Consider the following 14,389-nt stretch of genomic DNA (forward strand, 5'->3'; position numbering starts at 1 on the left):
CTCCTGAAGGAAGACTTTTTTCAGCATCCCCTTGCCAGGCTTACACGCGAGCAGAACCGAGCCGAGCCGCGCCTGCCCAGCCGAGGGCCGTCAGCAGCGTCACTGTAAACGGAGCGCCTAGAGCAACCGGGAACTTGTTCTCCAGATGGATCAAATGTCTTGCCGGCTGAAAGACGAGGATCCCAGCAGCCCGGCGCCTTCGGAACACCGCACAGGTGTTCCCAAAGACTAAGTGCCGGAAGGGGCACCTGTTTGGGACTCACCAGACTCCTAGACCACCCCCTCTCTGTCCCAGTGAGGAGGACCTGCCTCATATTTGGGGACCTTGGTTTTCGCTATCAAGAAAGGGATGGCAATAAAATGGACTTTTCACCAAAGTAGTCACACACTCTGAAGTTGTGGGCCAAAAGTTCGTATATTTGGAATTTGGGCCAAAAGTTTGTATATTTAGGATTCTCGGTCTTCAGACTAAAACTTGGAAACAGCACTTTCTGAAGTGATTCTTTTTGTTTTCATATGCTGGTCTTTGAAAGTCTCTTTGCCTATTTAGGTAACTTAATAGTTTACGTAGCTACAATAATTTATAAAACAATTTCAGACTTTGTATTCCACAGACATCACCCTTCCCATGTACTCCCCCCAAAACCAACCCCCACTACGGATTCTTTCTTGCTCCAATTTAAGGTCTAGAGCACTTTCATGGTTGTCAGACATCAGAAATGTATTTCCACTTCAGCACTGAGCCCTATTTTATGTTGTTATGCCTGTATTTGTACCTGCCCACTTCCCAGCCCCATTACATTCAGTAAAAATTTCAACCTCCTAAGAGCCAGCCCTACGATCTTCAAACTAGCATCCAGCAAATACATCATCGGTGTAAACAAAGGAAAGATACATATATATATTCTCAGCTTTAGAGTTGAAACTTCTGATCCCTCAGGGTTTAAGCCAGGGCTAGTAGTATATACAGACTTTGTCCTAAATCATGAATGACTATTACCATGCCCCAATAGTTTGTATATGATAAAAGGAAAAGTGAAACATTTTAGGCAGTAGCAGTCCTCAGTTTTCAGTGGAGAAGTTGTTCTCCCATAATCCAAACAAATTACAAGACTGGGTTGACTGGGAAGAACTCATGCTTATCTGGCTGGAAAGCCAGGCAGACAATGTCTGCGGGAACCTAGTGCCTGCCCCTCTATAGAGGGTTCAGTTAGGCACTCTGGGCAACACTTATCACCGGCTTTTGGAAATATGAAAGGTGGACAACTCTGCCACCTTTCTTGTCTCATTAAGACACTCACTCCCGAGACTCAGGAGTAGGGAACAGAATTGAAGATAGGTTTAGGAGAGGGGAAATCCAAAGCAAGAAGAAACTCATCTGCCCCTTTTCTGGAGTGTGTGCTGAAGCCTCCCTTTTTTTTTTTTTTTTTTTAGGATTTTATTTATTTATTTGACAGAGAGAGCGCACAAGCAGGGGGAGAGGTTGTGTGGGTTTCACCTAAAGCTTTAAAAGATGGACTGGACTGGGATTGGAAGAGAGGAATAGATGCAGGCTGACAATATGAGACAAGGGAGGGCCCCCCTTTAGCAAGACAACAAACTTTCCCAGTTCTTCCAGGGCCTAGTGCTGAAGAATGCAGACTCATCATGTCATCCTCAGTGTAGAGATGTTAATTCCCCATCTTTGGTGAAAATTCTCTCTTCCTTTGCATGGCTTAGATATTAGCAGGATTAACCAGAGGCACATTTACCGTATACCTAAGGAAACTGAAGTTTCAGGGTCATCCCTTGCACAGAGGAGCACTGGAGGAGCCCCAGGATGTGTTAACATGGTCGTGGGTTTTTGTAAAATTTGAAAAAGAATATTTAAACTGCAGGGGCGCCTGGGTGGCTCAGTCGTTAAGCGTCTGCCTTCGGCTCAGGTCATGATCCCGGGGCGCTGGGATCGAGCCCCATGTCAGGCTCTCTGCTCGGCGGGAGCCTGCTTCTCCCTCTCCTCCCAGCTTGTGGTCTCTCTCACTATCTCTGTCACTATCTGTCTCTCTCTCTCTCAAATAAATAAAATCTTAAAAAAAAAATAAACTGCAATTGGCTAAGATTGATGTCTCTTTCCTTTCTAACTTCCCCTCCATCACACTTTTCCTTTTGTCAGGTGGCAGTGGGAAGGCCATGGGTATTTTGGGATTGGCTAAGGAAATGGAATTGGGGATACATTCAGTTTGGGTTGAGTAGGTATATGACTGTGGTTTGCAGTTACTTCTGTAAATAGTTTAATAGCCAGTATAGTGTTAGGGGCTGAACTGTGTCATCCACCCCCCCCTCCACATTCATATGATAAAGTCCTGACTCCTGATGCCTTAGAATGTAACTGTATTTGGAAATAAGTTCTATAAAGAGGTAATTAAGTTAAAATGAGGTTTTCAGGATGAGTCCTAATCCAATATGACTGGTATTTTATAATAGGAAATTTGGACCCAGACATGAACATAGGAAAGACCACGGGAAGACATAGGGAGAAGATGACTATATAAGCCAAGGAAAGGAACCTCAGAATTAAGTCAACCCTGCGGATACATTGATCTCAGACTTCTACACTCCACAACTGTGAGAGAATTTTGGTTTAAGCCACCCAGTGGGTTGCATTTTGTTTGGCAGCTCTAGCCGACTAATACATATACATTAATCCTAGTGTCAACAATCCAGAGTATATTAGTCATTACAAATTTGAAATACTCTGAAATTGTACACATATATCAAAGAAATTTGATAGTGTTTTTTTAAAGTTTGACAAAAATCCTAAAAAAATTATGTAACATTATCACCTATAAAGTGTGAGGGTGAAAATTTTCTAAATCACTAAGAATTTAAAAAAAGGTGATCATGTAGAAGGCTGAATTACTTTTCTGTACTCCTTATATAAAACATAATCATCAATATGAGAAATCAAGGAGCATGCACCCAAAAACAAAATTGTAAAAAAAAAAAGAAAAAATGCTTGTCAAGTAATTTTTAAAATGTTATTTTTCTTGATTTTATGATATAGTATTTGTCACCTCCTTAAAAATTTTATCTTTTCTCATTCTAAACTATTTTCACTTTTGTGCCTATGTATTTATTTTTCTTTTAAAAGGCTCCAACAGTTGTGTTTCAGGTGCCCCAAAACTTGGATCTACCCTTGGGACAACCCAAATGGATATGGTGAGTTTCTGCCTCACTTAGAGGAACCATGCTCCACCATTCTGTGCCCTGTCTCCTAAGAAATACAAAAGCTGAGGACTGACCAATCAGAACTGCAACTATTAAAGATTTGGGATAGCAAAAGCTGCAGTGGGGTTTGTGGAAGAAGGATTTCAGACAGACCTAGCACTAGACTAAGGTGTGAAAAGCCTGGGAAGACATTAGGGCCACAGAGGAATCTTAGGCAATAAGCCACAGAGAAAAGCCTGGGAAGCCCCCGCTTACCTCTCTTTGGGTGTCTGCTCCTCATGCTGACTCTACCCTTCAGCATATCTAGTTTGACAATGTAAGTGTGGGTGCTCTGCCGTGACATCACAACTTGGCCATTATGATGTAATGAGGAGGCATCTGATTATTCTCAGGCTAGGGCTTCCCTATTAGAAACGTTCTCATTATTTTGTGGGTAACTGGATTCTCTCATTGTTCAGGTGATGTGGGAGTCAATATTATGTTAGAACTTGATCTTTTTCAAGGATGCCTCACTTTAATACCTTTTGCTCCATTCTGGATTAGACAGAAGTCTTTGCTTTTCCTCTTCATCATATTTCCTAAGCTTTGCTTTAGGGTTGCCCTTGATAGAGAAAAGGGCTTTGTTCTTTCCTTCAGTGTTTAAGGAGCAGAATGTAACTTAGATGGCCCCCTTAAGGAAGAAGAGCCCCCTCAACCGGGGGGGAAACTTGGCACTTTTACCCAAGCCATACCCTTTAACTGCACCAGGAATTGGTGCTGGGTGCCAGGGGACTAAAGCTGGGCCCTGATAACTTTCCTACCACTACCCAATATGGTGGTGGGATTCTATTGGGGTGTCTTATACCAGGGCTGCCCAACTCCTCCATATCTTTTGCCCACCCAACTTTTGCATAGCAATAGGACACCAGCAGACAGAACTTTTATGAGATAACCAAGATATGGGGGGTGGGAGAGAAGAATCTCACTTCTGGGTCTCTTGCCACCCTTCACCCCAAACAAACAATATTTCTCAGTATTTTATTATATACTTTCATATTTCAACTTTATTTCAAATATGAGGTCTTTTATCCAGAAGGGAGGGCAGCTGCATGAGGAAGCTGAAGTGAGGCACAATTCTAGTGGGTGTGGGGCCCAGTGAACAGGGCTGCACTGTGAAGAGGGTGAGGACGCTCTGGGAGGGCCTGATGAGAACAGTGGTTTGGGGGGATTCACATAGCAAACTTTCAATTCCTCTCCAGGTTAACTAGTCAATAGGTGGATTATTCAGTATTTTTAGCAACTTCACTGTTCCTTAGCAATATCACCCAAAGAAGTACCAAGGCTGGGAAAACAGAGAAAACTACAAGTGCCTTTTGTTTCTTTCTATGCCTGGATAAGGAAGGGAATAGAAACTAGCAACAGAAAATGAAACATTTATGATATTATTGCTTGCCATGAAAAATTGCGGGTCTGACTGTAGAGGCCCGTTTTGTAGCCTGGGAGTGGGATATGGTCAGGAGGGCTGGGGTTAAGCCCCATCTCGAGCTGTACTAACAAATTCTCTGACCCTGCTGAAGTCTCCTTATCTCTGGACCTGTGTCCTCATCTGTACTGGAGAATGGACCCAGTGATCTCTAAAGACAAGCTTTTCCAGGACTCTGATTCTATGACCTTGCAGATTGCAAGGATCCAGAAGAGCTCCAGGGAAATGCAGGTGTTAAAAGCAAGGGAGTGTGGGAGTTTGACTGGAAAGTTTAGGAGTTAGGGCTTATTGTGAAGAGAAATGAGCTACATGCATAAAGAGAAACAAAGGTACGAGAGGAAGGCTGTCAGACAGGTAAGTGTAGGAAGACCGGGCAAAAGTGTTCCAGCTGTGTGGCTTCAAGGACCCAAGCCCCTGATCAAGGCAATGTTTTCTCTTCTAGTGCTGCCTAGTCCACAGCTGACCTGTTATACACTAAATTGCTCCTGTTCATATAGTCATCAGCCTTCAGGGGGAAAGGACCCATCCCAATGCCTAACACCTAACACATCTCTAAAGTTCCACCAAACTTCTAGTGTTCCCCATATCAGATTAGACTATCAGCTTACCCCCAGGCCCTGGGGCAGCTCTATATGGGAAGAACTAGAAGATTCAGGTGTTGGTTCTATAAAGCTGAGAATGGGGGGTGGGGGGTGGGTGAGCCATAGTACTTCTTACAGAGAAAGCTCAGGGAAAAATGGATTATCCTTGGTTCCCTGTCTCCAACCAGTTTACATTTATCCACTCAGTAATACCAGGGCTCACAGAGAGGGCCCAAGCACAGATCATTCAACAGTTGTCCTAGTCAGGGATACTTTTTAGTGGAAACTTTAAGGACTGGTCAGTTCAAGACCAGTCAGGGGAGTGCAAAGGGGTGTCACACCAACAGGTGTAGAATGTTGGTTAGGGCCAGGAGAGAATCCCAATGTAAGGAAAAGCTGGAGTTCAAAAGGGTTCCCAAGTTCTCTAGCAGGCAGGCAGTGTGGTCCCTTGCTACTTCTGCAGAGCTGGGACACTGGTACAGGAGAGAGCAGCAAGCTCCTGCATGGGAGTATGGGACCCACAGCACTTTGCCTTCTCTAAGCCAGTTCGGTAATCTGAGAGGATGGGAAGGCGGAGCAGTTAGAAACTGTGGTCTTTTCCTAATAAGAGATTATATATGGCAAAGTTTTCAGTTTCGTTTTTAAAGGAAAAAATATAGTAACATGGTTATATACAGAAGCTCTGGAGAGCCTGAGTTCACAATCCTAGCAATGCCATTTACCAGTGATGTGATCTTGAACAAATTACTATGCTTTTCTGAGCTGTTTCCTCATCTCTAAAACAGGGATAGTATTTCTCAACTGATTGGGTTGTTCTGAGGATTGTAATGCATGCAAGACACCAGATTTGAGTGGATAAGTAAATGTGAGCTATTATGATTGTTAATACAACATGACAATAGTGCATACACATTAGGCAAGAGATTAGTATATACTGAGCCTCGACCCAGGCTCCCTCTCCATCATCCTCCCTTGGGCTCTTCATTGATGACTAAAAAGCGCATTGCTTGGTGGCTTCCAGGAGGTTCTTTCTTCACTCTGCTGGAACTCTGACCTGAAGGTGATCCACAAGATGCATGAAATTCTTTGTTTTCTTCATCACGTAAGGATGATGTTTAAACCGGCATTTCTTTGAGGAGTGACTCGGGGTTCCTCTCTTTTTGGCCATCTTCCTTTAAAGGACTAAGGCTTTGGACAGGAGGGGCCTGGTAACACACTCCATACTCTGTTCTGAATGCATGTATGGGCACATGTGCATGCACTCTCTGACTCAGTAATAAGGAAGAGGAGGATTCAGACATTTTTGAGAAACTAGTAACAGGTAGAAAAGGGTGTGGGGAGCTGGTTACCTGGGAGCAGCTGTTCATCTGCATCAGGAACTGCTTCTTTTCCCTCTTCTCCCTTCTAGAAGACTGTCAAGAAGGAGCCTGAGGGAGGAAGGTGGATCAACCATGGTCTTGGAGAAAAGGAAGTAGGTTCTCCACCCCTTCTGGAGGGAGAAGGAATAGCAGAAATCAACAAGGATGAAGATGGAGGCAAATGGAAAAGAGAAAACAAAGGTAAATACCCTAAATGCTAAAAGAAAAATGAAAGTGATGAGAGAGAGGGACAAGGAAAGAAAAAAGCAAAGAGCTTAGGAATAGGGTAAGAGGAAAGGAAAAACTACCAGCAGAGGTTAACTAGGGAGACCTAAGGCATGATTGTGAATGGGTAGAAGAGTCCAGCTTTCCCATTTCACTTGCTCAGGGTATGGAACAGACTGCCATCTTCTGGTGCCATTTAATTACTAAATGGCTTTGATTCTTGATTTGAAATGTTTTCCATTTCTTATATCCGTAATCCTTTATCCTCAAAAGAGCCTCAACGTTGTTTCATCTCTGGGGCTCCCAAACATCATTTTCCCCAACAGAGATGCACCTGCCCAAAATTGTCTCAAAGTACCTAGACTGGAAGTCTGTGCAGGCAAGGGCAAAAAGCACTGGGCAGAGGATGAGCTGCAGTTTGAAAAAGGCCCTGGAATACCATCAGGCTGCAAGCTGGTTATGGGATGCTTCCTGGGCTCTGGAATACCTGTATCAAAAACTGGAGGACCCATCCTCAGCCCCAACCAAATGCTGGGAGTGCTGTATGTTCTGAACTGTAGCACTCCCAACTGTATATTGGAGAATGTGGCTTCTAATCTACACTCTGCCACTCATGGATCATAAAATGTTAAAGCAAGAAGAGACTGTGACAGATCACCTAGTCAAAATCTAATTTCCCAGGAAGACTGGGGCCCAGAGAGGTGAAGTAACTTTACCCAAAGTAATACAGCTAGTCAGTGACTCTTTCCTTCTGAGGCAGAATCATGATAGTGATTTTTGTGATTCACTGTTCCTGACAAACACAGTGCATAAAGTGCTTAGAGGTCATTAAAAGGCACCCCAGAAAGGTAAGGCTGGCATTTTTCTGGAAGCCCCTGAGTGTACCAACTCCTCAGGCACGACATTATTTGGCTACAAGGACAGGCCTGGAGTTGCTTTTGCCTTCATTTTAATCCCCAGGGCTGCCTGGAGGAGGAGGGAGGAGCTCTGATGGCAGTCTGCCATCACTCCCCAGCCAGTCAGGGGAAAATGAAGCCAGGGATCGTCGGGAATGACAAGAGAATCCTGTCATAATGCCAGGGACTGGGGAGGAACAGCCAAGTTCCTGGGACTTAAGCAAGGCAATTATGGCTGAGTATAAAGCTAGGATGGGCAGGACTGGGGGACCTGAGGAGGTAACGGCGGTTAAGAAGAGGGAATGAGCTGGCAATACAAATTACTCAGTAGGGTGGGCTCCTACTTCAACAAAATACCTCCTCTATCTCAAAGAGGTACCCTAACCTTCAAATGCCTAGGTCTGACGAACCCACTAACTTTCTCCCAGTACTAGCTCACAGTATAGGGCATCACCATCAAACCCGTCTTTTGCTTTTTTCTAATCCTTCCAACGCCCTTTCTGGTTTCCTTTCTTCTATGCCTTGGGTTCCTATCACTCACATCCAACTAATGTTTTTCCACCCGGATCTCCCCGACCTTCGTTCATTCCGCCCACTCCCCACACCCCTTTGATTTTTCCCATCCTCCTCGCCCTCCCCCACTTGACTCGCTTGGACAGCTCCCAGCCAATCTCGGTTTCTCTCATTCCTCCCCGCCAAATCTTCGGGCTCCCCCAGCCCCTGGGTGCCTTTGGTTTTCCCGCCGTCGGCCCAGGCGTCTCAGATAAAGTGGATCCAGCCCTGGGGCTCCGGGGCCCCGCCACTCCCGGGGTGCTCGGGCCCGCGTAGAGCATAGTCACGGCCGCCGTTGTTGTCCCAGAACTCGTGGCCGGTCACGCGGTAGCGCAAGGCGAAAAGCAGGGCGCCCCCAATGGGTGGCGCCGGAAGGCGGAAGGCGAAGCGGTCTGCGCGCGGCGGGGGCGGGGCCGGGCCGGCGTAGGAGGCGAGTGCCTCGCGTTGGCTCCGCCAGCCGTCGGCGCTCCAGCGCACGCTCACGCGCTTCTCGTAGGCCAGGTCCAGCACGCGCGCGCTCCCGGCCACGCCCAGCGGGCCCGCCTCGGCGCGTTCCAGGCAGATGCGCTGCGCCTGCAAGCGGGTGGCGAAGCCAGGCTCGTTGGCCGGCTCCAGGGCGGCGCGCGCCTCCTGGGGGAAGGGGGAGGAGAGGAGAGACGGGGGGCGGGGTCAGGGAGAGGCACTGGACCAAGCCGAGGCCGACCCCGGCGGGGGGCAGTCGGAGTGGAGCCCAGCTGAGAGAGTGGCCCCAAAAGGAATGAGCAAGGATAAGTCTAGGGTTGGGGATGGAGATAGGTGTTGCTTGATAAATCCTCTCCCACACGCCCACGGCGGCCGGGTCGGGGAGGTCCCGGGAAAGGGGCGTGCCGCTGCCGCCTGCCTACCTGGAGGCCGCGGGCGCGAGGCTGGCACGGCGCGAAGTGGCGGAGGGCGTCCCTCTGCAGCTGGACTTGCACGTGGCGGGGCACCCGGGGCAGCTCTCCGGGGCGGAAGCGGCGCACCGCGGCCAGCTCCAGCCCAAGCGCGTCGGCGAAACGCACTCTCTTGCGGGTGTCGGGGCTGCGGGGCGCCCGGACCCCGCCGCCTCCGGCGGGCGCAGAAAGGGCCCGGCGACCCCGACTCAGAGCGTGAGCGCGGGATCGGGCCCCAAGGCGCGTCCCGCCCTCGCCTGGCTCCACCTCCGGCTCCTCCTCGAGGCTGGGCCGCTGGCTGCGGTAGTAGGCACGCTCTGTTAGTGCGGCTATGAAGCTCAGGTTGCGGGGAATGTCGGTGCGGGGGGGCCGCTCTCGAGACATGGCACCCCCCGCCCGGGCGGGGCCCGCCCGCAGCGGCGCAGCGTTGCCCTGCTTTCCTCTCGCCCGACCGCCCGGCGTCGGCGCAGAAGCCGCCCCTCGCCGTTGCGTACTCTCCTTGCTGTCACCTCCAGGATTCTCCACCTCCTGTAGCTCTCTCCCCTCCGTGACTACCTTCCCCCCCGCTCCGCTCTGACCGTCAGCTCTCAGGGTTTTAGACCATCATCTCCTGCCTCCTGCAAGCTGTCTGCTCTGAGCGTGCGCTCAGCGGCGCTCACCCTCCGGTCCCGGGGCCCTCTCGGCCGGCCCCCGCCCACAGTCCTCTGACAGGTGGCTCCCCATCTGTTTTAGCAGCGTACCAGGGGGCGGGGATCCACCTTCCGGTCCTGAGTGAGACTACTCAGGCTTTTTTTTTTTTTAACGGCTTCAACCTCTCGGTCATAGGAAGAGTTAATGCTTAAGGGAGGATAAAGTCACATTTCCTTTTCTTGCAGAGGATGGTTCAAAATGCCCAGCGTGTGAGTTTCTCTTCAGGGCTCACCATTTTCTTTTACAAACCCTAGGCTCCAGGTTTTGGAGGGGGGTTGCAGAGGGTGCACAGAAGGAAAGGTCATGAAAACTAGGTAGTGTCTCAAATAGAAGCTGAGATGTGGCCCTCAAAAGGGTGGGTGGTCCATTGGGAAAGAGTTCTGCACTTGATCTTAGCCAAATCTGACCTGAGTTGTGGGAAGACAGCTCTGGTCTCACTTCTGGTAGCATTTTGCAGTGTGACCTTAAGCATGGCATAACTTCTCTGGACCTCAGTCTTCTCATCTGTGAAAAAGTAAATTGGAGTTCTGATCTCTAACTCCACTGCAAGTCCTTTGAGGGCAGAGGCTGTGTCTGATTCACAGTTTCAGCACATAGTAGGCTCTCAAATTATTGAATGAATGAACACACGACTCTCTTGGAGCTGGGACTGTGGAGTTCTAGTTCCACTGGGAGCTTCCAACAGGGGCACAGAGCTGGCTTTTTTCTCCTTCATTTTGTTCTACATTAGGGGAAAAAAAAGTGAAGTATTTTGTGTAGTTTTTTTTTCTTCCTAAATCCCCTACTGATTTTGTATAACACTTACAATGTACTAGGTACACTTGTAAGAATATTACAAATATTAACTCCTATAAATAGCCATCAAAAGAGTAGGAAGTACTAGTATGCCTATTTTACAGATGAGAAATTTGAGAGAGGGGCTAGGACTCTTGCCCAGGGTCACATAGGCAATGATTGAGGAGCTGGGAATAGAACATCAGCAGTCCAGCGCTAGAGCCCACTCTTACCCACTTGGTTATGTAAGATTAAAACGTTTAGTAGTAATAGTTAACATCTTCAGAGTGTTGTAATGAGGAATCTTTTTTTTTTTAAATATTTTATTTATTTATTTGACAGAGTGAGACAAAGCGAGAGAAGGAACACAAGCAGGGGGAGTGGGAGAGGGAGAAGCAGGCTTCCCACTGAGCAGGGAGCCCGATGTGGGGCTCGATCCCAGGACCCTGGGATCATGACCTGAGCCGAAGGCAGACGCTTAAGACAGCCACCCAGGCGCCTCTGTAATGAGGAATCTTAGAGTAGAAATGGAATCTCTAAATTTTTTAATTTTTTTTATCTTTTTAAAGATTTTATTTATTTATTTGACAGAGAGAGACACAGCGAGAGGGGGAACACAAGCAGGGGGAGTGGGAGAGGGAGAAGCAGGCTTCCCGCAGAGCAGGGAGCCCAATGCGGGGCTCGATCCCAGGACCCTGGGATCATGACCTGAGCCGAATGCAGACGCTTAATGACTGAGCTACCCAGGTACCCCTGGAATCTCTAAATTTAAAACAGCACAATAGTTTAACTGTAAAATCACAAGTTGCACTAAGTTGGAAATAAACAGTGAGACACATACTATCTTATTATACAAGTTGTTCTTGTTTGCATTTTAACTCCGAATTAACCTTAGCAATGCTATTTAGCCAGGAATCATTTTTATTTTTTATTTTTATTTGTTAAAGATTTTATTTATTTATCTGACAGAGAGAGACACAGCGAGAGAGGGAACACAAGGAGGGGAAGTGGGAGAGGGAGAAGCAGGCCTCCCGCCGAGCAGGGAACCCGATGCGGGGCTCAATCCCAGGACCCTGAGATCATGACCCGAGCCGAAGGCAGACGCTTAATGACTGAGCCACCCAGGCGCCCCCAGGAATCATTTTTAAAGTGATACTGAGTTTTCTGATTTTATACATGTATATATAATCCATGGACATACTCTTTTCCTATTTTAGGGTGTAAAATAATGTTACTAATTTGTGTTACAGTCAAGCATTTTAAAACTATCTTCCTTGCTCTTGTAAAATATATCATTGAGGGGCGTCTGGGTGGCTCAGTTGGTTAAGCATCTGCCTTTGGCTCAGGTCATGGTCCCAGAGTCCTGGGATCCAGCCCCACATCAGACTCCCTGCTCAGCAAGGAGTCTTCTTCTCCCTCTGTCCCTCCCCAGCTCGTGCTCTCTATCTCTCTCTCAAATAAATAAAATCTTTAATATATATATATTTCAATTGAAATAAATATTTATATATATATAATTGAAGTAATAGGTAAGGTTCAAAGTGGGCCTATATGGCCTGAGGTTTTCTGATAAAAACAAGTGTGCTTTGTCTATAGTTTGAACTGCCATTCCTTGGCTCCATGGTGTTGGTCTGAGAAGATCCTTGAGGTACACAGCTTTGGACCAGGTATAATTTGTGTTGGTCCAGCAGCTCTGTTCTGGCTGCTCAGACTGACATTGAACCTTTATTCCAAATCAATGTTTGTTTCTTTTCTTTTTCTTTTTTCTCTTTATAGTTCAGTCTTTGTTTCTTAAATAGCCACTATAGTTACCTTCAAACATTGGAGTGGGCCTGCTCAATAACTGGCCAGGGGAGTTGAATGATTTGTTCAATCAACATTTACTGAGGGTCTATTAGGCCTGAAGGACATAACAGTGAATAAAATTCTGTTCCTGCTCTCCCAGGGTTTATAAATAAATGGGAGGGCAGACAGAAATATATTTGGATTCTGAGACCTAAAAGTGTTGTTATTTCAAGTAAGTGTCTTAGAAGAAATCAGGATTGCAAATGAAGGATTGGACTAGGTTATTCTCTGAAGAAGAAGGCAGCCTTGCTGGTGGCAGCTGTAATGATCATCCCAAGAGCAAAGAAGTAAGGAGGATGGTTGAAAGAATACAGTCATAAATATGTGGAATCTGCTGTGCATTCAGAATGGAGGGGATAACTGAGTTTGGACTTGTCAGTGGTATGATAACAACATAGATTACCTGAAGCAGAGAGATGAACTTATAACAATGCACTTAAAGTTAAGACAAACTTTACAGTCAGACAAAATTGAGTACCAGTTTGTAAGTACGTGGCTTCGGGTAAGTAACCTCTCCAAGCCTCACTCTCTTCCTCTATAGAATGAGAATAAAGCAGCATAGGGATTGGTGTGAGGATAAATATCATGCATGTAAAGAAAGCACCTAGTGCCTAATAAGTCCTTAAAATGTATTAGTTGTTACTATTATTGTTACAGAAACAACCTTCTTCTCCAGAGACTGTAGGGGCAGTTAGGAATATCAAGGCTTGGACTGCATGTGGAAGCAAAGGGAACCAGCAGGAAAGGAAAATTGGGGGGCGCCTGGGTGGCTCAGTCATTGAGCGTCTGCCTTTGGCTGGGGTCATGATCCCAGAGTCCTGGGATCAAGCCCCGCGTCGGGCTCCCTGCTCCGCGGGAAGCCTGCTTCTCCCTCTCCCACTCCCCCTGCTTGTGTTCCCTCTCTCGCTGTGTCTCTCTTTGTCAAAGAAAGAAATAAAATCTTAAAAAAAAAAAAAGGAAAGGAAAATTGGGTTGCCTCTTTCTATCCTTTGGCTGGAGGTCCCTCCGAATAGAGCCGAAGGAAGTGTCAGGGCAAGAGCCAGTGAGGCCCAGTCAGAATGCCTGAGAGAGCCCTCCTGAGGATCACCTGTGGTCGCATTGCTTCACATCCTGTGAACCGCCCTGTGTAAATATACTGCCGTGCATAAATAATAGGCATACATATATGTATGTGTCTGTACACATACATACACACACACACACACACACACGTATATAAAAAATCTGAAAGGGTAAACATTGACCTTGACATTGGCAACCTCCAGAAAGAGAGGTGGAATTGGGCAAGGAGTGGGAGGAGGGAGATTGAGGACTTGTATTTTTTTCCCCTTAGATCTCTATACTGTTTGAACTTGTCATAAGGGGAATAAGTTCATGTGTTGAGTGAAAAGAATTAAAAAGGAAACCAATGTGATTACCAAAAAAATGAAAGAAGGTAAAGAAAAGTTACCTGCAGAAATTACTTGCGATCCAAGTCTTGATGCCCGGCTAAAGCCCCAGCCCACAAAGAGACTATTGGGTTAAAGGTCCTGGAGAAAAAGAGGGAGTAAAATGTTCAGTGTCTGTGTCGTGTCTGCCAGTCCCACGGGGCAAGGCACCTGGCAGGCAGTTCCCACTGCAATGGGAACTGCTCCTCTAATCCAGGCATCCACTCCAGGGCTGGAAAAATTCAACAAGTGCATGGAACATCAGAGACCTTCTGGAAATGGTGAATTTGCTCCGAGGTTTCCTGAGGCCTAGCCGGCTTCTCTGGGCAGCCTTCAGGCTCAGGAGCCCAGCCTGGCCCTCTGTGTTCTCTCCGGGCCCGCTCTTCTTGGCCTCCAGCGGCCCTCTCTCTTCCGGAGTTGTGGCCCTTCCCAAGCTTGCTTCCCAGCCCCGCCCCTCTCTC

The 14,389-nt window shown here is 47.1% G+C and overlaps 1 protein-coding gene across 5 annotated transcripts; it reads right to left on the reverse strand.

Moving 5' to 3' along the window:
- Positions 1-396: 396 nt before the first annotated feature.
- Positions 397-14,383, reverse strand: PPP1R3E (protein phosphatase 1 regulatory subunit 3E). Of its 5 annotated transcripts, none has more exons than XM_036114860.2 (5): positions 13,952-14,383; positions 9,166-10,386; positions 8,372-8,911; positions 6,600-6,739; positions 397-6,304 (listed from the first exon to the last, which is right to left on the reverse strand). In XM_036114860.2, exons 2-3 carry the CDS (start codon positions 9,574-9,576, stop codon positions 8,489-8,491), a joined length of 834 nt encoding a protein of 277 aa, XP_035970753.1. In that variant the 5' UTR covers positions 9,577-10,386; positions 13,952-14,383; the 3' UTR covers positions 397-6,304; positions 6,600-6,739; positions 8,372-8,488. The 5 variants fall into 5 exon arrangements, with proteins under 5 accessions (XP_035970753.1, XP_077909597.1, XP_077909595.1 ...); XM_078053471.1 differs by having other exon boundaries at positions 8,372-8,854; positions 9,166-10,603; XM_078053469.1 differs by having other exon boundaries at positions 8,377-8,911; positions 9,166-10,603.
- Positions 14,384-14,389: the final 6 nt, after the last annotated feature.

This window comes from Halichoerus grypus, chromosome 8 (assembly GCF_964656455.1).
Source record: "Halichoerus grypus chromosome 8, mHalGry1.hap1.1, whole genome shotgun sequence".
Classification (NCBI taxonomy): domain Eukaryota; kingdom Metazoa; phylum Chordata; class Mammalia; order Carnivora; family Phocidae; genus Halichoerus; species Halichoerus grypus.